We start from the raw sequence: 22,974 nt of genomic DNA, 5'->3' as shown, positions 1-22,974 counted from the left end.
AATATTTGTGTGAAAATAAGAAGAAAAAGAAACCCAAGGTTTATGTCAGTAACAAATTAAATCATGTTTACTAGCATTCAACACTAAACATTACTGCTCCTGAAATGATTCACTCTTACCATTCAGCATATTGTTGACTCTTACATTCACCTCAAACTTGATTAGTGGAAAACAGTTTTCTTAACTGAATGGGACAAAATCACAAGTGGAAATTTGAGCAATGTTTCAGTTGATCTCAACGGAGGATTTATTTTAAAAATATTCTTTGTTAGTCTAAGAGTTCTTGGGTCCAATGCTGTGATATTGTAGGACAGTTTAGAAATATTGTGAGACATATTTATGAACAATTCATCAGTTGTTTTGTTAAAACCATACTTTTTACTCTTGTTATTCATCACATTTGATTTGTGCTCAGGTTTAGCACTAAACACTTTTCTTATTTCTTAAGCACTAAATGTGACAGAACCCCATTGAACTTAATTGTAGTGAATTTCAATGTTAACTTGGATTTGCTAGCTTTAATCTAGTTGATTGGACTGACACACAGTAGGCACTATATCATTGACGCTGATGACTCACTTTAAGCACTTGCCTCAAAGGTCTGGTCATTACTCCTCAGTTTGTATGTTTTTGTGACTGTAATGTTGATTCCTATATATGTTTCTACCTTATCTATCATACCCTCATTGTTGAGGTCTCTGTGATTATTTTAATTAAAAACTGAGTATTTGTAATCAACTTAGTGGTGAATGTCTTGTATTGTTCTCTTACGTACAGGAAATTAATATTTTACTAGCGCTAGTATAAACGCTTTCAAATAATGTTGTTACGTTATATGTGTGTATTCCGATTCTGAATTCCTTTTCTGTTGTTGTTTATTGATAATGTGAGACCTCTTTAGATTGTAACAGACATTAATCTTAAAAAAAAAACGTTTTCAAGTGAAACTAAATTGATAGGACAAATTAAAGATGTTATTTATGAATAATTTATTTCTTTTATTAATTAATAATGTGTTTCTTTTGATTTTATACCTATTCTTTCCCTAGTCATATATATATATATATATATATAAGGCTTGTCTTATATTAGATATAAAATCATACAACATGACTTAATGTTCTTGTAGAGTAGATGTACATTGTTTATAGTTATTATTAGGACATTGCTTTAATCATATGAGTTTTAGAATTTTCAATTGGTTAAGATTGCTCAAGACACAATGCTGTTGTTAACTATTTAAATTCTAAATACGTATGTGTCAGATAATCAGGCAACTTGTATTTTGATCCTCAGTGAAGAAAACAGAATGGCTTTGTGTTGCTCTACATTTAACCATCAATAACTATTTCTCTTTTGTAGGCTCACCTGTGATTGTCAACGGAGATGAATTTGAAAACATAGAAATAACATCTGTTTCTGATGATGGTGGGGGCAGCAGCGGGGAGCGGCCTGACAATTCTGTCAACCCTCACAAATCCAAATCAGCCAAGAGCAAAGATAGGAATAGCTCTCACCAAGTGCTGGACTCTGGTGGTGGTGTGGGAGAAAGCTCTGGGTTCATGACTTCTGCTGACTGGAACAAAAATGCCCCCACCAAGATGTCTGCTCTCAGTCAGCAGCAGCTTCAAAGGCACCAACAGCAGGCCAGTGGGCCTTCCGTGCCACCAGTGTCTTGTGATATTGTTGTTACAGATGTTGACCCAGATAGTAGGCTCCATCAAGGTCAAGGTGACATGCTCAGGGAAATGGTGAAAAATAAGGTCAGATATTACAATGGTCTTGTGCTTGACTTGTACAGTTTCACATTTCATTTCTTTGCTTTTAACAAAATCAAGTAGCACATTCAAATGTTGTATTAACCATTTCAAAATTAAATGGTATTTTATTAATATTTTATCTGAGTTCTTAATGTTTTAGAAGAGCTGTGATAGTATTGGCATTATGATAAACTCTTTTTTTTTTTTGTCCAGGAGCTCATTAAAACTGGCAAGCTAGATCGCAAGTTCAATAGTTTGGACTCAGAGATGTCAGAGGCAAGCACTCTTGTGAGTACCAGCTCTGAAAAGGAAGATTTTGAGAAAAGAAGGCATCGCATTAATCACCAAAGTATTCGTTCGGCCCTCTCCGACAGTGAGATGGAGACCAACTGGGTACGTCCTTTAGCCCCCTCAGTGCTGCCTGAAAGCAGTGCTCACATGGAAAAAATCATTTTAGTTTTTCTCAAGACCTTTCAGAATGTAAAAATTTTTTCAATTGAAACTAGTCCAACCATTGAAATCTTTCATCATAGAGTAATAAGTCACATCAGTTTTGTTTAGGCTATTTGAAATATTTCAATAGATGCATATGTTTTGTTTTTATTTAGCCTGGCAGTCTTCATGCTAGACACAGTAGATCTTCTAGTGTTTGGAGTAACAAGAGTGCTTACAGCTCTGGGTATCGCTTCCATGAAGGCAAATTGGTGCATGTGGGCACTGCTGGTCTGACTGCTGAAAATGGACACTGCCAGACATACTTGTTTGAGGAGCTGGTAGGCAAGGACAGGTCTCGTGTTTGGGACCATATGCAATTTTGGGAGGACATGTTTCTTGATGCTGTGGCCCAGGAAAGAGATATCATTGGCATGGACCAGAGGCCATCAGAAATGATGGAAAGGTCTGTTGGATAATATAATGATTTTAGAAATATATTTCAATAACATGCTTATAAACAATTTAGTTACTATGAACATTTATTGCCATTCTTTGAACTGGACACTGCGTTGCCATTAGTTGCTGTAGTTCTAGCCAAAACCATCATGAAAAAAGTATGAAATCAGCTTCAATTTAAACTAATTAAATTGTGAATGACGGAGTGTGACTTTCATACAAATTAAAGTGAATGAAAGGGAGATGCAGTAAAGTTCTTCCAGTTTATGACTATCACACTAGCACCAGCTTTTTTCCCCCAGAACATCTTGGGTACTTGGAATCATCGTTTAGTCCTTCAAGCTTTAGGAAATTTTGTTTGGGTGGTGAAGAGCTCTACCAATTAGGCCATCAAGTTCCATAAGAATGTTGGATGCACATCTTAAGTGCTAAAAATAGACTTTTTATTGCCTGAGATGAACAGTTTCTTTTTAATTGGCACTCGTTTGTTCCCAGGTATAATTCTCTAGGTGAGGCTGAGAAGAAACGCCTGGAATATGATGAGGACCGCTTACTTGCTGTCATGTTGTTCAACCAAGCTGCCTTCATGCTGATGATGAGGGTGCCAAAAAATGAAATCAAGAAGAAAATTCGTCGTCTGCTGGGAAAGTCTCACATTGGCCTGGTCCAGAGTCAGGACATCAACAACCTTCTTGACAACATCCAACATTTGGTAATCAACAGTTTTCATTGTAGCAACTCTTAGAGCACTTAAAGTTTTGTTTCTTTTAAGTCTTTGGGCACTGTCATCACTTAATGTGATGTTTCTGTTAAGTTTTTGAGCACTGTCTTCACTGAATGTGATGATTCAGTTAAGTCTTGGAGCACTGTCATCACTAAATGTGATGTTTCTGTTAAGTCTTTGAGCACTGTCTTCACTGAATGTGATGTTTCTGTTAAGTTTTTGAGCACTGTCATCACTAAATGTGATGTTTCAGTTAAGTCTTTGAGCACTGTCATCACTAAATGTGATGTTTCAGTTAAGTCTTTGAGCACTGTCTTCGCTAAATGTGATGTTTCAGTTAAGTTTTTGAGCACTGTCTTCACTAAATGTGATGTTTCTGTTAAGTCTTGGAGCACTGTCATCACTAAATGTGATGTTTCAGTTAAGTTTTTGAGCACTGTCATCACTGAATGTGATGTTTCTGTTAAGTCTTTGAGCACTGTCTTCACTGAATGTGATGTTTCTAGTAATTCTTGACTCCCTAATTATTACTTTCTATCATGCTTAAATTACTGGGAAATTAGGTCTTGTATACTTATAAAAAAAAATGATTTCCTACCATTTTGAATTATTTTTGAATGCTGAACATTGACATTTAGATTGAATGCATCTTCAAATCAATTCTTGAGTGCTTTGTAAATGTTTTCAAAAGATTTTGTTGCTTTTCCACACAAGGATGACTGATGTGAACAGTACATGATATACAATGGACAACATCCTAGCTTGTTGTTACTATTTTTGATCCTCTATATTAGTAGCTTGTTTGTTTTTTGGGTTTGTTAACCTTCTGACTCTTTATTCTCTACAGTATGGCAATGATATTGACCTGAAGCCAATGTGTAGTAGGAGAATGCAAAAACAGTCTTTTACTGTACATTGGGGGAATGATAATACAGGAGATATGCTTTTCATGGAGGTAACTCGCTGTACATCCAGTTCTTTAAATTTTTATTAACCCCTGTTTTACTAATCTAGTCTGTTTTTGTTTTGTTTTTTAACTTTTTTTTTTAAATAATAAAATTTGAAATTAAAAAAAAGCACAAAATTCTGTTATATTTTTTATTGCCATTTTCTTTGAAGTTTTTCTTGGAAACACTTTTTGCTTGATGTCTCATTTCGAAATGGTGTCATTATAATATTAAAGTCAATGGAACTAATTTTTACATAACTCAATGAGGCTTCTTAAGTACACTGTCATCAGTGCATTAACATTTATACATTTATTATCACCTGTGTAAAAACAATAAAAAAAAGATCTTGTTGTTTTTTGGTTTGTCCCCTACATATCCCACATTTTGGTCCACAATGACCTCTGAGAACCACAGACTTCACTTTCAAGAAAAATATAGGCCCCACTTTTTATAAAATGTCTTAATTAAGTTTTTTTTTTCTTTATACATTTATATTTCTGATAAGTTCCTTCAAAGTCCTTTGTGTCTATTCTAATTTCAAACTTATTACTATTTGAGTTACTACTATTAATCTGGCACTGACAGGACTGAAATGTCTGTTTTTTTGTTAGATGCAGTTGTGCAATAGTATTGGCCTCTGACTCTCACAATATGAATGTTCAGGGCCTGAAAATATCTTAAGGGCCTTGTATTTTTTTACAGCTCAAATCACATTAGGTTTACAGTTATTTCATCAAATTCAGAACCAATAAATATGTTCTTGTGGCAGGGCAACATTGTTCTAATGACATATACAACTAGTTAGTCAAATGCATTTGTAAAATCAAAACTGCATTTAATAGTTAGCCAATCTATCATGGATCATTTTCTGGCGTAGTTCTTGTTGAAACAAAACAAAACTTGTGTTCACAGAAAAACATAAAGTAAAAGTTCCCCTTTCTGAAAAACATAAACTGAGTTCTTGTATTTACAGGTGTGTGATGACTGCCTTTTATTGCGTAGTGTCACTGGGGCTATTCACGACAGATGGTGGTTTGAAAAACTAGTCAACATGACCTATTGCCCCAAAACTAAAGTCTTATGTTTGTGGAGAAAGAATCAGGACAAAGTTCAATTGAATCAATTCTACACCAAGAAGGTAATTGCATCACTTATTTCATTCAGTGGGATATTGAGGTTTCAACTAGTTTTTAGCTAGTGTACCATATTCTTAAAAGTGTAGAACTCTTGAGGTATCTTAACACTTATGGAAAGGAAATTGAAGGACCAAACAGTGATCAGTTAAACAATGCTAGATTACGTGGTGATTTAAATAATGATCAATGATGGTTGGGTCTTAAAACAATCCTCTACTAAATATAATTATATCTGTAGCTATCCTTAAACAATTAATTAATTGTTTTTTAAAATCTGAAACATCATTTTGAAAAACAGCATTTCTGATCATGATATCGATGTTTAAGATTTCAATTTTGTAATATCTGATATCTTTCCATTTTTTAATCCACTTGCATCCATTAATACCATGTTTCTTGGGACGCTTATTCTGTGGGATTTGGTTGAAAATAAATGAGACACATTGTGTGCAAAGATAGCAGTTTAGTGATATATATATCATTTATGAAAAACCAAATCACATTCACATCAACATTGAAATCTAGGAGCATGATGGATGAGATTTAGGCTGTGTTCAAACCAAGTGAAAAGTTTTTAGTCTTTCAGCCATTTTATACTCTGAGATAATGTCACCAGAAAATAAAAAAAAATAATTAAAATAACTTACTGCTTTGTTTAGAATTTTCCTTTAAAATAAAAAAAAAAAAAGACCACCTCCTCAACTAAACTAGCTTAAAATTATATTATGTTTATACACAACTTTCCCCAGTGCAAGGAGTTATACTTTTCTGTGAAAGAGTCGATGGAGAAGGCAGCCAGTAGAAATACAGGAAGACTGCCAGGTTGATTTATAATTTTTCAATTAGATTTTATATTGAATTCTGTAATTAGGATAAATAAATACATAAGACTTAATTGAACAATTGTATTCTGAGAGGCAACTAAACTAAATATAGTAATATGAAAAAAAAATTTAAGACAATACCTCCTTTATACAGATTATAGAGCGATTATTTTGCCCTTAATAACTAATGAATGTTAAATTTAAAAAAAAAAAAGGAACATCCTTGTTAAGAAAATGTATAAAGCTACTACACTTTATAGTATTATAATGATAGCCCTTTAGATCTAGACTCAAAAGATGGATGTATTAGTCTGTTAAAAATAAATATTTTCTAGTTCTCTAGTCAAATTTAAATTTATTACTTTTATATGTTGAAAAATTATATCGTTATAACTGTCAAACTAGAGTTTTCCCAGTGTGGCCAACTAGCCAGTAATTCTTTTCCTAACAATATACGTAAACTGTCAAATTTTTTGGAAAATCTTTTGAGTTGTTTTTGAGATCCGTGTCCAGATTTTTCCCACCCACCCTGAAGTTTTTATACGAAGGTACGAGTTGAACAGAGGTATTGTAAAAACTTTTCACTTGTATATTTTTACTTCAACAATAACTTAGTTTATTTTATCATTTTATTTTTACAATACCTCTATTCAAGTCAGAACTTCATGAAACTTTTAGGAACCTGGAAGGCTGATCTAAAAAAAATGGCTCTAACAATTTTCCTAGAAATTTAACAGTTGCTGTATATCTATGAGAAAAGAATTACTAGCTTGTTGGCCACATGGGGAAAACTTTAGTTTGACCGTTATAATTTTTCAAAGGAAAAAAAAAATTAATGAAAATTCGGTTTGAATACTAGACTTAGATCTAGAGCCAACATAGGTTTTGAAAGGACTATGTCGTTCAGGAATTTCTGAATATAAGGTATTACTGATTCCATATTTTAATAAATTAATAATAATCGTTCACGAACATTTTGCGCATCATCTTAAGTCTAGTCTAGATTTAAAGGCCTAGATCTATATCATTGGAATTATTCAATTAGAAAAAAAAAAACTGTTGTTTATTTAACTTAAAGTTGCTTTAAGTTTAATGATAGATTTTCAAAGCTTTGCTTATATTTTTTTTGTAAATCTAATATAGATTACATCTACATTCTAATCTAGAAGTAGATCTAGATGTAGACTTGATCTTAAGATGTAGATCTAGATCTAGACTAGATCTTAAGAGTAATTAACATGCCAATAAACAATAGATATCTTATAAATAATGCCCGCTGGCCTAATTGGTAGAATCGTTCCTGAAGAAGCTGATGGTGTGAACATCACAAGTTTGATACCTGATTTGAGCTAAAAAAAAATTATTATTTTTTTTAATTATGTTATTTTATTTTAAGTTGTAGAATGGTGGTATTGTCTTTTTTAAAAAATGCATTTTTAAATGTTTTTCTTTGTTTTTGCTGTTTCTAAATTACTACTAAATTAGGTCCTGAATTGGGAGGGGAATTTCCAGTCCAAGATTTGAAGACTAAAGAAGGTGGACTACTCCAAGTTTGTATGGAAGGTATTGGACTTCTGCTTCAAAACAGCAAGGTCAGAATTGTATTCTGTGTTCTTTGTATTCTATGTTTTATTGATAACACTGTTTAGTTTAATATTAGTGCAATGTATTAAATAGCTTATCAACCCACACATTGTCAAAAGACTGGTAAGTCTAAATATAAAGGTTCTCTTTCTACTAGGATTCTATTCTAATGTTTTTATATATTCAACACGTAGCCATCTTAATGTCTTAGAAAATGTATAACTAACTGTATGAAAACTCAAATGAAAGTTTTCTATCTGTTTGAATTGGAATGAAATGTTTTCATCTCTGTCTGATGGAGACTGAAGGACATGTATAAAAAAAAACAAACAAATGCAATAATTTTTTATTTCCTTTATTTTTCTTCAGTCAATTTCCTTTGTCCTCGTCTTTTGTCCTTGGCCTTGCTAATAATATTCATTCTCTGTCCTTGATCTTTGTGTTGGTTCTAATTAAAAGCAGCTTGAAGAAAGGACATGACAGATCTCACTAATTGGTTAGCATCATCTCTCCTGAGCATTGCTTTGATGACAGGCCTTGCTTTGGGTTGTAAGACATCCTTTCGTAAAGAGAAAAAAAAAGTAATAGGGCCAAAGCTTACCTGCATCTTGTCATTGATAGATTTAAAAAGATAATTTAAAAAAAAACAACAACATAACAAGAACTGGACTGGACTGTACATGTTCCCTCCCTAATTTTTTTTTCTCTTGACATCTTTCTTTGTCTCGTGTTGGTGCCTCCTGCTCGCTGTGTGAATTTTTTTTTTTTTTTAATAATTTTTTTTTCATATTCTTGTTTCTATTTCATTTATTTTATTTCATAGAAGAAAAATATATATGACCTACTTCTATATGACCTACACTTATATGACCTACATTTTGTTTTGGTTCTTTTTGTTGACATTAATTTTTTAAAGTTTTCAATTCTTGTGTATGACTGCATATGTGAAAGCTTCTGGTTCTGTCTTGCTGAGTCTCGTGTACATGTTATGTGCCATATTATTGAACCAAACTCGTTCTAGTCAATAGTATATTCATAGCATTTTTATATAAAACAATAGCTTTGTTGTTTTTTTTTATATACATAAATTATTAGTTTATGAGGTTTAAAATGTGTGTACTGGTAGACAATACAACTAGGTAAAAAAGAAACATGAAGAATTATATATAATAGGCTGAAGTCTCTCTCATACGAACTCAAAAATATAATTTCATTTCCACAACTTTTCCAAATTATTATTAACAAGCATTGATCTCAACAGTAGATACACCAACAATATGAGCATTTTATTAGTCAAGTTACTTTTACAATTCTAGTCAAACTAAATGTAATGAAGTTATTTTAACACTGTTGACCACTTTAAGTAATAAATTGAACTGAAACTCAACTGATGCTGTTTGTGCTGCCAACTTCAATAATTGCCATTTATTTCCTTGAGGTTATATTTCTATTGGCAGCCTGCCACTTTTTATAAAATCTAAATGGTGAGATTTTTAATTTTTTTTTTTTGACAGAAAAAATATCAATGTGCTCAAATCTTTGTCTAGAATCTAGTTTTTAAAATTGATTCAAGAAAAGATGCATTAATATATTTATTAATGCTTTAAAAAAATATCTAAAATATAACAGAGAAAACAAATCCAATTGATGATGTTTGACTAAACTGACTGTTGTTGGCTGCATTCACAGCATTGTATTTTTTTATAAGTAATTTTAATATTGTTTTCAAAATCCCTGGTGATAGATATTTTTGTTCTCCCTTTCTTGTCTTGTGACAGGTCACACCTTTGAACTTTGGTCTCGCATTTATCAATAATCATCCCTGAGAAAGGCGAGTTTTTCTTTCTTGCCTTTTTATAGTTATTTAGCAACCCACATACACACATTTCCACACTTGCCTTTTAATAGTTGTCTAGTTACACCAACACATACACCCAGAAAGTTTGTTTTGGAATGTTGCAGTTTGTAAAGTAGAACAGACAATTTTGTTGTCTACTTTACACTTGTGTTTCTCCCCCTTATCTTAACACAGTAGGACACAGTAGTAGTTGTGATTCATTCACTTTCACTCATTCAGTATTACAGTTTCAATTAATTTGAAAATGCAACTTTAAAGTTGAAAAACAATTCCAAGCAAATATTGTCACTAGTCACTTGTTTTTGTTCTTAGAAGTGCTAAAGAAGATCAACTATTACATTCTATTTACACCTATGTTTCTTCATGTCTGCTAATATTGTTTATTCATTCTTTTAACAAAAGCTTGTTTTGAATTATCTTCAAACATTTTTTCCCATCATACTTTTCTTTTAAATTTTATAACCATCTTGCTTTTTTTTTTCTTGCCAAGTCTGTACATTTTTTCTGTGCATGTTTTTTTAAAAATTCTTTTTGTTTTTTTTAATTCTTTTTCTTATTGATCAATACAAATATATAAGTGCCAGTGTAATTGACTAGTATAAACAAGTTTATGGTCTCAGGACTGTTTGGCTTTTTAGTTAGAGGGAAGATCATGGTGGGGAATTAAGACAAAAAAAATTGTTCTGTTTCTCATGTTGTTTGAATGTTAGTGTGAACTCATTTGTGTGTATTTCTTAGGTTATTTAATGTCTTTTTTGTGGGTGCCTTCCTATATACTTCAATTTTTTTGTCCTCATAAACTTAAATGCGGGTCAATTAAGTAATAAATAATTTAACAGATATTGAATTTTTAATAATTGTTTTTAAATTTTAAAACTAAATTTTGGGGATATTTTGTGTGTGTTTCTATGTTAAGTTTTAGTTAAATCTAGACTTGTAGTGTCTCCATGATCTTTTTGTCTTTGTGTCTGTCACTTGTAATGTTAAGGTTCACGGCGAGCAGAGAACTTCACCAATTATCACTTTTCATTTTTTTTTTAACTCCATCCCATGTTCACCAGTGACTATTGACTGACATCACACACTAAGAAATTTTAGCACCACTACAATGTCACAGAAGTCTTGCTGTGCGTGAGCCCTGCGATATTTATTTCCCTAGCAATTCTTTTTTTTTTTTTTTTGTACTTTTCCCTGTCTTGAATTGATTTATTCCAAATTAAATGATGAACTGAAACCAAATCATGTTTAGAGAGGAAATAAAGAAGATAAAAAATAATTTCAGAAGCAATCAAACAGGCAGATTTTTTTTTTTTTTGGTTTTTCTTTTTCATTTCTTATTTCATTAGCTTGATTGTATGAATTGAGTTTGAATTTTAACACTTATATGTATAACTTTTTTTGTCTGCTAACCCTGGCTCTCAGGAACTGGAGGTAAACAATCCTAAGGCATTACCCTCTTTTTTGTTGGAAGGGGAACTAGACCCACACATACTACTTACACACACATACACAAACATCAAACTATTTTTTTTTTTTAAATATGTGTGATAACTCTTAGAAGAGTGTTTTTATGTGTAGAAAGAGTGAGGTGCTCCTGTCTGTGACTAGTATTTATTTATCTCCCTGTTAGGTTTGAGAAACAGTGAATAGTGTAGAATTCTGGTTTTATTCATTTTGTAAATTAAAAAAAAATATTTTATTCTTTTGATTATTTTTTAAAACTACTTATTAAAATTTCATGTCAGATTATTTAATAAAAACCTTCCAATATTGACAAATAAAATGAGCAAATTTAGATCACTAGATTAGCTAGAGTAAAATAATCATCAAACATTTCAAACAACTTCAATCTTCTAGAACTGTTGTTTTGTGTTTGTATCATTGTAGTTTCTAACTGCTCTGTGTCCTTCCTATAGCCTGCTTTCAACATTGTTTTCTATTGTTATATATTGCATGCAGAGTCTATATATTGATGTATCTATAAATCATTTATACTCATCTGACATTGAACTTGTTGACAGAGTAAAATGAGAACATAAACAGGTTAGGAAGTGTCATTTTTAATGTCAATTTTATACCAAAGAAAATAAAACAAATAACCATCACATAATGTATTCAATAACTCTAAGAACATTTTAGTATTATAATAGTATTGACTCATATTTTAGTGTGGGTTTTTTTTTCCAGAAGAGAAATTTTTGGAAAATAAATTTTGATAAAATTTGTTTTATACTATTTTCGTTTTGTTTTTAAAGCTTTCTTGTTGTCTGGTGATTTTATGGAGATATAATTTTGAATTTTTCTCTTCGACCCTTGTCAAGTATTTATCATTAATGGTCAAAGGATGTTTTCACATCAAATATTTAATACTGTGAAAGTGTATTATAGTAAAGTACATGATCAATACATTAATTACAGTAAATGAATGCTTTTGAAAGATAATTTTTATTTTATAATTATGAGATGACTAGAGAAACATCATTTGACCATGCAGACATTGACTGGGACAAGAAAAACATTCCGTTCTTGGTTTAAAAAAAACACAACTTTTTTGAAAATGTTCATATTACTGAGCAGTGATAAATTGTAAATATTACTAATGAAACTAACTGTAACAAGTCTTTTTGAATGAATTCTAAGAGCACTCCACTATTGAAAGCTGATGAGTCTTATGATAGTGACTCTAGATGAGTTTAGAGAAATCCTGGCAACCCTTACTCTGCGACTGTCTCATCTGCCAGTTTGTACATCTGTTCTTATCACCATCTTCTCATCCTGTTTCCTCCACTGCCCTATATATATATATATATATATGTATATATTTATATTTATGGTTGTGTGTACTCTAGATCAGAGCAGTCTGCTGTGCTGTTGTATTTTATTTAGTGCCGTGTGTATGTGTGTTTTCATTTTCTGTTCTGTTATGTTTTGTACCATTGGTTTTTCCTTTCAGTTGTTTATTGAGCTAGCAAGAATCCGGAAATGTTTCACACAGAAAGGTGGCATATTTGTTCTAGAAGAGTTTGGTAAGAGTGGTGCTTTTTTTTTCTCTCTTTTCTTTTTAAACAGAACAATGTCATGATTTAACACTAGAAGGAGTTTGGTTACAAGGGGACAGAGTTCATCCTGACTTAGTTACAGCCTTGTTATATTTCTCCATCTATTTTTTTTTCTTGACACTCCTCTTACATTATCTGGTTGAGTTAAAATGCTATTTGAATAAACTAAAAAGATGCACCCTTACCTTTTAATGCTTTGACAGTATGTGGCTTTTTATGTTAGTTCTAGATTAGAGGCTAGTTCTTTGTATTTATTTTTCATTGTTTTTTTACACTAACAACATTGTTAGCTGCCAACTGTTAGTTTGACCTTATCAACAAAATCTACTTGCTTACTAACAACTTGGAAGTTTCAGGATCCATTTCTAATTTTATTGAATTGATAGCTCAAAATACATTTCTCCCAATGAATTAGTTAAGCATATAAATTTAAAAAAAAATACAGACTATGTGATACAAATATTTTGTTTTAATATCTATCCTTGGAATAATTTACGAATGTCAATAAAAAATGTACTTTAAAAAAATACTAACTTTATTATTGAATGTTAGCATTGTTTCCTTTCTTATCATTCGATTAACTTTTTTTTTTGTTCTCCATTTATGTACATTGGTCGTTTCCTTACATAAAAATCTCCTCTTGAAATCTGGTGGAGTTTTGTGTAGCAAGTAATTGATTGCCTGCATGTGGCACTGAGTTTGTCTTGAAGATCTTTGGTTCATTCACACTGTAGCTAGTAGCTTGAACACACCAACACCTAACATGTCAATACAGGCATTCTACTTGGGTCATTTATTCAACATCAAAAATAGATAACTAAGAACAAATATTTTAATGACAGTAGTGTTAAATTTTATTTAAAATAGGCAAAGCTTTTCTATAACCTACTATGCTTAGGATTAAATTTGTAGCTATTGAGTTGATAATACCACCTCATCATAATAAATATATTTGTGATGTTATTATTCTGGATATTAATAGTTTATTTTATGTTTATCTTGATAATAGATGTCAAAACCAAGCAAATAATTCAACACAGATTCAAGTCTAGTATGGTAGGTGACTAATAAATCTTCAGTTTGTTTTTTAATACCTTTGAATCTGTCTAAGTGTTGTTTTTTTGCTGTGACATTTTAATGTTTTATAAACAGAATTAATTGAGAAGGTAACAGCTTCAAGTGAAAGATACATGTCTATGTTGTAAACTAACCTTTGATCTGTACTAACATTGAACTCAGTATATAACGAGCAAGCAAAAATGTTTAATGTGTATGATAAAATAGTGAACAGATGGCACTGGGGCATTGGAAAGATATTACAAGGCGAAATTCTTACATAAAAAGTGGATACAGTTTTCTTCTTTCTCTTATTGTATTAGTATTGTGTACAGTTTGACATTATTGCATAAATCATGAGTTTCAAACATATGAGTTTCAAACATTGTTAGTTACAGTGACTTTCATGGGTTGGAATTTCTCAGAAGGGCTATACCCTAGGTTTTCATACAATATTTATGAAGAAATACTCAGCAGGCTTATTTAACACCTTGGGTTTTTCTGTGACGCACAATGCATACGTACAGTATTGGGGAAAAAAATTAATAGGACATCGCCAATCTTTCAAAATGCTGATTGGCCGAAATAGCTGTTAAGCACAATGCATATGTACAGTATTGGGGAAAAAAATTAATAGGACATCGCCAATCTTTCAGAATGCTTATTGGCCGAAATAGCTGTTAAGCACATTAACTGGTTGATTATATGCTATGTCATAGTACCAAACAAGGAATACTTTTGGCATACCTACCAGCCTTTGTACAGCTAGTATGTTTTTTTTATCTTAGTGTTGGTATGCGTTATTTCTGAATAGCTGTTGTGAAATATTGCCCCATGTCATGTTCTTACTTTAGCAGACTATAGTAACAGTATAATAATAATAATAAGGCTTGTCTTCGAGTTTGAAGATTAAGGAGTAATGCAGAATTTTCCGTGGCTACACAGCCCCAGCTGTGACCTACATATTTTGCCACATCAAGGGCAAGCATAACCATTGTCCACCAGTAGTCGATTAAGATTTTCATTTCGTCATATACTAAGTTACTGTTTGTACCAATTCTTTTTATACTGTAACTCAACATACAAGTACTTTAGGGCACTTTCAAAAATGAGTGAACATTTATATATATATATATATATGCTAAAGCAGACTTGGTTTGTGTCAAGAACAGGGAAAATAATGGAGAACAATTTACTGAGAGGATTCAAGTTTTGTCATAGTAGAAATTTGGAAATGATTAGTCATCAAAATAACACAGGAACATTGCAATCATTAAATTTGTTTAATTATCATGTTCTAACAAAGCATGCCTAGCCCAGGTCCTTATTGAGCCTGATTGATGATACCAATTGTGTATGTTTTGTTCAATTGATTGTTGTATTAAGCACTGGTTTCTTTGTTCTCACCACAGGCTAATGACATAGTGTTTATGTTTCACCGCATGTTAAGTATTCAATTGGCCAATGCTATGGACAATAATAAGAGTAATTATCACTGATTTGAAATAACTTTTTTAAAAAATTAATTTTGCATTTAATAATATTTTGTTTTTAACCCAATTATTATGCGATGTATGTTAGATTGCTTTCACTAAACTTTACCAAGCACTATATATTTTGACATTCCTATGCACACAGACAGGTGTATATATGTATGTGCCATGTGTTACAAAACATTTTTTAAAATCAGTAACATTATCCCAGGGTCATAGCTTGGTTAGTAGCTTTCTTTTTAAATTATATATTTTGATCTGCATTTTTATTTATTTACTTGAATAAGGCAAATCTAGTGTTGTGTTATAACTAATACATTTTCTTAGACTAAATACTGTTTGATGTGTTTTATATACTTCTTTTGAGTAGATTTTAGTCAAATAAATCAAATTGAACAAACATAAGTGAGCATATTGGTTCATTTTACAGTATGGGCCCACTGTTCATTCTGTGTACCTTAAAGCTAAATATGTGTTTTGTTTTCTTGTGTACATTTACTTCTTGACATAACACAACATTTAGTGCCTAGTTTAAGTAAATTGCATTTTATAGTGGAAGGGAAATACAGTTGGGTTATTTTATAAGTAGACTTATTTACATGATTACCTATTTCTAATTATAATTATGACTTGTAAAGTTATATGTTGCTTGGCCGTCTTCTTTAACGAGTCACAGGTGAAGGATAGACTAGCTTTTAATATTATAATAGTTTTTAACCTGTTTTGACTTGAGGACTACCTACACACATCTTGTCCTGATCAATAGAGATTATATCCAAAGCTCAGTACACCCCACCACAACTAGCAGCAAGGTGAAACTGAGATACAGTCTATCAAAACAAGAATCAAACTAACCACTAAATCAGAGTGTGTGTGTGTTTCCAATACTGTTCATCATAAATGGACATCATATTTAAACTCTTAAACTATTTATTAGTTTGCATCCAAATAGTCACTACACTAAAACCTTTTAAAGACCAGTCTAAAGTATAAAAACTTCCAGATCTCATAAACCCCTAGATGTAATTCAAAAAAACTTTTGACATTATTGATATTAAAATTAAATATTTTTTTTTTTTACATTTGTTTCTTCGTTCAATATGAAATAAAACTGATAGGGTTTTTTTCTTTCTTTCTAAACAAATAACTTCAAAAAAATATGGAATTTTTCAAATATGATACAAATTAAATATTTTGTTTTTTAGTTCAAGTATTACACTTTTTAGCAATAATAAAATATTCTCAATTCTTCAGTTATAGATAATGTGCCTGAATAAATTTCTTGAACTGTCGTAAAAATTAATTTACATTTACTTGTTCTAGAATGTTATTAATCACTAGCTTCTTATCACCGAAACGAAAAGCTTTTTTTTATTTTAGTACATTGAAAGGTATATAAAATGGAAGGCACCATTTTGTTATTAAATATGGAATACAATGCTAATTACAAAGACTAATTCAGCAGTGTTTCTTTGTTTCACCAGGCTGACCAGATATGCTATGCAGTGCTTTGTTTATTTTCCTACATTGCGGCGGGGATGGAGCAAAGAAAACAATCTTGACCTGTGGCTAGCTTAGGCAAATACAGAGATTTTCGTTGCAGAAAAAAAAAACATTTAAAAAAACAACATAATTTTGATTTTACTGTTGTATTAAAACCTTATCTGGTCACAAAGTAAAATTTATTATGGCTGCACAATGTATGATTTGTTCTCCTCTTGTCTTGGTGCTATGTGAGTTCATTGCTAAACCTGCTTAAATATGAACCTGTTAATCTTGTAGCAGAAGTTTTGACATGGCATTGAACCTTCTGCTTGATTCATTTACACCATCTTTTGGTTTAAGAGAGAACAGTTAGAAACAGCATTATTTCTATGGTTTTGAATAGATCTTCTTGTCATAATTCCCACTATTAAAAAGGCATTAGCATCTTTTTTTTTTCTCAAACAGTTTGCATTATATTCTTTGCATTTATTACACACACCAAAAAGATAAAACAATGAATCAATTTGAAGCCACATTGTACAAGTGTAACTTTTTTGTTTTCCAACTGGTGCTGTTCACAGAGGACTTTTCTTTTTGCTAAGTTACAAATAAATTGATGTCCCTTGTTATTATTTCTATTTTTCTTGAGTGTCTTACTAAGTCAATGTGATTCAACAATTGCTATTGATATTAATGACAAATATATTATTTATTGTGCTTTCAATTCATATGTTGATTATTGTTATTGAACTCTATTTTCTCCTGAAAGGGGTTTTTAAAGGTTCATTAAATGTATTTATTTATAGGTGACACAGTTTTCTGTGCTGGTTACCTGCAGTATTTTGAAACTAGTCAGTTGCACTCCTCTCTGTTGACTTTTGTTTGTTACTCTGTTAAGTTTGCTGAACACTTTTAAATGTCAGCTGCATTGAAGTTAGTTAGTAAGCTAGACCTGGTGATTAGTTCAATTGTTGCTCCATCCCCATTTCAACTGCTGATACCGCTGAACAAAAGCATTGGTTTGGAAGGATAAAAACAAAGCAAGAGATGCATTCAGATGACTGGGAATCATGTAAATTGACATCAATGGAAAAAGGCTGCTGTGATCTATGTCTTAGCTGTGCTAGACTTTTTAATTGCATTGTTTTGTTTTTATGTAGCAAATATTTATATTTAGAGGTATAAATATCACTCCTGTGTTATTTTTTTATTGAAATATTTGTGTGAATATGCAGAAAATTCTCCTGTATTTCGTGTGACGAATATTTAAGGTCATTCTTTATCACTGATTTCTATATATAGTGCCGCAGCCTTAATTTGCAATTGTGGCTGATCAGAATTTAACCATAGACAACATTGATTTCAATAATCTAAGATTTCCACTAAATTGAATACCATTTGAGAATGTTTTTCTGACTTTTAATTAAAAAGCCTTACATTCAACAACTGTTAAGTCAACAGTCTACAACCATGAGATTATCCTCGTCTGAAAGATTCATTCACTAATAAAAGTGTAAATTCTATGGTAAAATTAAGCTACCTAATACAACACCACCAAGACTTGATGTATTTATAGTTATACGATTTGTATTACAATAATAATGATATTAAAACTTGTAGATTTTTTTCTTTGCTACAAGTCTACTATGGACTGAGCAATCTGCTTATACATAGAAATCAGTGGTATTAAGAAGTACAAGGAACTCACCTGCATTTAATTGGGATTATTTATTCTTAGACCTGAGGCTCAATTTGTACAGTAAGGTCTTCACCCTCTCTTTCTCCACTGACAAAAATGAGCTACCTAGTTGTAGGATCGATGGTTCAATCCATTGTCACGTGTTTTGTCCACCACATTAAAGTCTTTTTTTTTTTAAAACCATTTCATTTCTTTGTTCTCTTGATACTTCATTAGATAGAAGTAGAAATAGTAGACTTACAACATGATGAGTGATTGGTGTTTTTTTTTTTTGTATTTTTTTTTTCAATATGCAGCTATTTAATTTTACATGCTTTGTTTGAAGCCCTGTCACTGAAAGAATTTTCTTAACATTTGTTTCATTCTTGCATGAAGTCCACATAGTTTGGGCTATCTTTAACAAACTGTTAGGTGACAACAGTGACTTAACATTAAATGAATGTGTTCCAGTAAATACATTATGCTTCTAGTCACTGTCTGTCTTCATAGCAGTTGTCTGTTTTAAACTATACAAACTTTATCATTTTTTTTTAAAATTAACATAATGGGCTGTTCATTTTAGATGTCTTCAGGTAATAAATAGCTTTTAAGCTAGTGGCTCAGTGTTTTATTTCCTTGACCTTTTTTTTTTTTTTTTTGGGGGGGGGGGGGGGGAAGGGGGAAGTTATCCTAGTTGACTACAGCGAGTACAAAAAGTATGTAGATTTTTTAACCCTCAAGTAAGAAAAACATTTGCTGAACAAATTTTCTTCTTATGTAAAAATGTCCACACAGAAACTGTTTTACTTAGCAAACAAACAAGGAACTAACACTGGAAATCATTCAGTCAACTAAAATATATTTTTTCTTTTTATTTCCCATCTGGAATGCATTATTGTCTATGGAAATTTAGATTTTGAATCAAATAGTAACTATATTATCATTATGTTTCTAGTTTTCTGTGTATTATTTAGGCCATGTTGTCTTTGTTTTTGTCGTTGTTTATTTTAGATTTTGTCGTTGTTTATTTTAGATAACTATTTTAATGTATTCAATAAAAAAAATCATTTTCAAATTGTTGAATTTTCCAAAACAAATAGTCACAGTTTTAATAAGCCTTCAAAATTTGTAAAATGTTTAAGTCTTCAATTTAAATTTAGTTCATGTTGAGTATCTGTATCAGTTGAACATAGCTCTACAAATTGAGTATTGGACATATAAACAATGTTTGTAATGAAATGTGGGTATATTTACAGTTACTCTGTTTAATGACAAATATTTCTTACAGTCTTACATGTTCACTTAATATGATGTCCACTTAATATTTGGATTTTCTGTCAGCTCATTGGGATCCTCCACCACAAAGTGAGTCATGAGCTGCACATGTTGGTTGGTTGTATACAAGTAATAATGTACTGAGATGCTTTTATTTTCATTTGTATGAAATTACATGCCAGGCTGTACATTTAATTATGACAAAAATCAACATGGATAAAAATGTAAAAACCAAAAAAACAGCTTTTAAAATAGAGATTGTTTTAAGTGTAGCTAATAACTCAACATGACTCATAATAAGGAGCAGTTAATCTCAACATAAATTATGGTGGAGGATCACAGAAATTATCCTTAAAGATAAAAAGGCAAGATTAATTGGGGGGGGGGGGGGGGTCATTTGGTGTCTAATTATAAGAGAAACATTTCCCTCTCTACAGTTCTTGTAAATGCACAAAACTCAGTCATGACCTTTTGATTGTGTTTATTTTGTTGTGTTTGAAACTGACTGTGTGATAGACTAGTCAATGACTCTGCTGTGTGATCTCTCTCCTCTGTGTGATAGACTAGTCAATGACTCTGCTGTGTGATCTCTCTCTCCTCTGTGTCACTAGACTATGCTGTGTGATCTCTCTCTCCTCTGTGTCACTAGAGACTTTGTAGAGTCATTTTTTGGTTTGTCTAACTACTTAAACATTTGAATAGAAGTTTTTCTTTTGTCTTTCAGATCAACATGTATGACTTTCTGTAGTTGTCATTGTTTTGATTGATTTCATTGGCCTCCCTATAGGGTTTACATTTGATCTTTTCAATGACATGAATCCTGAAGCTATACTAGTATATCTCCAATAACTTTTTTTTGTTGTACTTTACTCTTGTCTTTACTATTTCAAACATATTTATATTTATGCTTTTGCATGACAATAAGAGTAGAAATGGACATATTTAAAAGTTTACTTATCTCCTTGAAATGTTTAATGACCATGTTTTCTTTTAAGACACAGAATTAAATCTAGTTGAATAATTTCATTGTCTTTTTTTTTTGTTTTATTAGATTTTAGCTTTTCTATCAAAGTAATCTGTTTGACTTGATTGGCATAAAATTTTAAGAGAAAAATATAGTATTTACTTGTTTAATATTGACAGTAGTACTATAAAGTAAAATTAAGTAAACTGCTTTATGGATGTTTGTCCACTAAATAAAATGGTGAGCAGAAAATTGTGTCTTGCACTACAACTGATAGGAAATGAAACCCAAGTCTTTAACTGATAGTTAGTAATTCTAGTATATATAGGCCCTAGAAACAAATCCCCAAAATGCTTGAATATAAAGATGGTTACCTTATAATATCAAATAGCATTGAACAATTAATTGACAGCAGAGTGTCAGAAAGAAAGGAAGTGACAGACTTATATCTAGCAGACAAAGTGAAAACAATAATGAACAAAAACAAATAATATAAAGAGTGTAGTTGTGACAAAACAACAACAATATTATATAAACAACCCACAAAGTTCCCAAAACAAGACATTGAAGCATAACACTCAAACAAAAAGAAGAAATAGTTTTGACCTCAGATTTAAATGAATATATAAACAATATATAAGTATAACAACAAAAACCTATGATCATACATTAAGTCTCTAAGAAAATGGAAACAACAGGAGTAGCACCATTAAAAGGAGAAGATCACTTAACACATAATGATAATGAAACTAAGCTAACATCCTAAATAAATACTTTGCATCAGAATTCTCAGCCCCAGGAGACAAAGACATATTATTTAATTTGAACCAAGTAGACAACAAAGGAGATATAGAAGCACAAGAAAAGGGAATCTAAAAACTATTAGCGACATTAAATGGAATAAAGCATCTGGACTTGATGGTATTCTGTCTAGATTACTCAAAGAACTAAGCAATGAGCTAGCACCAGTGTTCAAAATACTTTTTCCGGCATCTCTTAACCAGGGCAGAGTACCAAGGGACTGGAAAGAAACTAACGTCACTCTCCTATAAAATCCTAGAACATAAAATATGTAACAACATCATAAACCACTTGGACAAACATAATGTCCTTACTCCATACCAACATGGCTTTTGGAAATATAGATCATGTGAAACACAACTAATAGGACTAATTGATGATTTTTCAAAAGGTTTAGATAATAGTGAGCAAATAGATGCTATCTTATTAGATTTTTTCCAAGGCTTTTGACAAAGTTCACCACCATAGTTTGCTTAAACAATTAAAATATTATGGCATTGATGGTCCATTGCATTAGTGGATCAAGGATTTTTAGATAGAGAGAGAACAAACTGTAATAATAAATGGCTCTAATTCAACACTGATAACAGTAAACTCAGGTGTACCTCAAGGAACAGTCTTGGGTCTACTACTATTTTTAATTTACATAAATGATTTACCAAATTGCATTAGTTCAGGAACAAAAGTCAGATTATTTTCAGAAGCTTGCATAATATATAGAACAACAAAACAACACAAAATACAGAAATTTTACAAAGAGAATTATATAAATTACAGAAATGGGAATCAAATTGGAGCATTTCTTTCCACCCAGAAAAATGTCAGTTATTAAGAGTAACAAAAAAAATAAAACAAATAAATTATCTTATCTTATTCATGGTAAACCAGTAACACAGACTTTAAAATGCAAAATACCTAGGTATTATAATAAATGAAAAACTGTCATGGAATACCATATTGATGAAATTAGGTGATGAAATTATTTAAAAAATTAAACAAAGCATTAAGGTTTATTAAAAGAAATTTTTACAATTCAAGTAAGAACATAAAACTAAAATGTTATTTAACCGTGGTTAGGCCAATAATAGAATATGCATCCTCTGTTTGGGATCCCTCAACTCAAGAAAACATTAAGAAACTGGAACAGACACAAAATAGAGCAGTGAGATTCATAACAATGGATATTCACATTTGACTAGAGTAACACCTTTAGCAAATTCACTAAATTTAGGATAGAAGATTTAAAAGTAAAGTAGCAATTATACATAAAACACTGAACTATAATCTTCAAATACAAAACCTAATAAAATACTCAGAAAGACACAAAGATAAAGGCACACTCCTCGTTCCATATGCTAAGACAAAGTTGTACAAATGCTCCTTCTTCCCAAATGCAATTACAGCATGGAAAGGGTTGCCTGAGCTAGCCAGGAAAA

General features: G+C 31.2%; 1 protein-coding gene across 13 annotated transcripts in view; it reads left to right on the top strand.

The window, feature by feature from the left end:
* The window catches only part of LOC106072697 (MAP kinase-activating death domain protein-like), a 64,767-nt gene extending 46,075 nt beyond the window's left edge, over window positions 1-18,692 (top strand). For 7 of the 13 annotated variants that reach the window (XM_056044968.1, XM_056044969.1, XM_056044973.1 and 4 more), the window contains 12 exons: window positions 1,363-1,763; window positions 1,974-2,153; window positions 2,369-2,658; window positions 3,147-3,363; window positions 4,223-4,330; window positions 5,299-5,463; window positions 6,211-6,283; window positions 7,771-7,877; window positions 12,681-12,753; window positions 13,796-13,842; window positions 15,255-15,327; window positions 16,820-18,692. In XM_056044968.1, coding sequence (XP_055900943.1) covers window positions 1,363-1,763; window positions 1,974-2,153; window positions 2,369-2,658; window positions 3,147-3,363; window positions 4,223-4,330; window positions 5,299-5,463; window positions 6,211-6,283; window positions 7,771-7,877; window positions 12,681-12,753; window positions 13,796-13,842; window positions 15,255-15,327; window positions 16,820-16,824 — 1,739 coding nt within the window. In that variant the 3' untranslated portion in view covers window positions 16,825-18,692. Of the gene's footprint in view, window positions 1-1,362; window positions 1,764-1,973; window positions 2,154-2,368; window positions 2,659-3,146; window positions 3,364-4,222; window positions 4,331-5,298; window positions 5,464-6,210; window positions 6,284-7,770; window positions 7,878-9,647; window positions 9,701-12,680; window positions 12,754-13,795; window positions 13,843-15,254; window positions 15,328-16,819 lie in introns of all 13 variants that reach the window. The other 6 variants (XM_056044967.1, XM_056044978.1, XR_008780298.1 and 3 more) reach the window with 5 other exon arrangements.
* Window positions 18,693-22,974: the final 4,282 nt, after the last annotated feature.

This window comes from Biomphalaria glabrata, chromosome 10, assembly GCF_947242115.1.
Source record: "Biomphalaria glabrata chromosome 10, xgBioGlab47.1, whole genome shotgun sequence".
Taxonomy (NCBI): Eukaryota; Metazoa; Mollusca; class Gastropoda; family Planorbidae; genus Biomphalaria; species Biomphalaria glabrata.
This window is presented reverse-complemented; position numbering and strand designations above follow the sequence as displayed.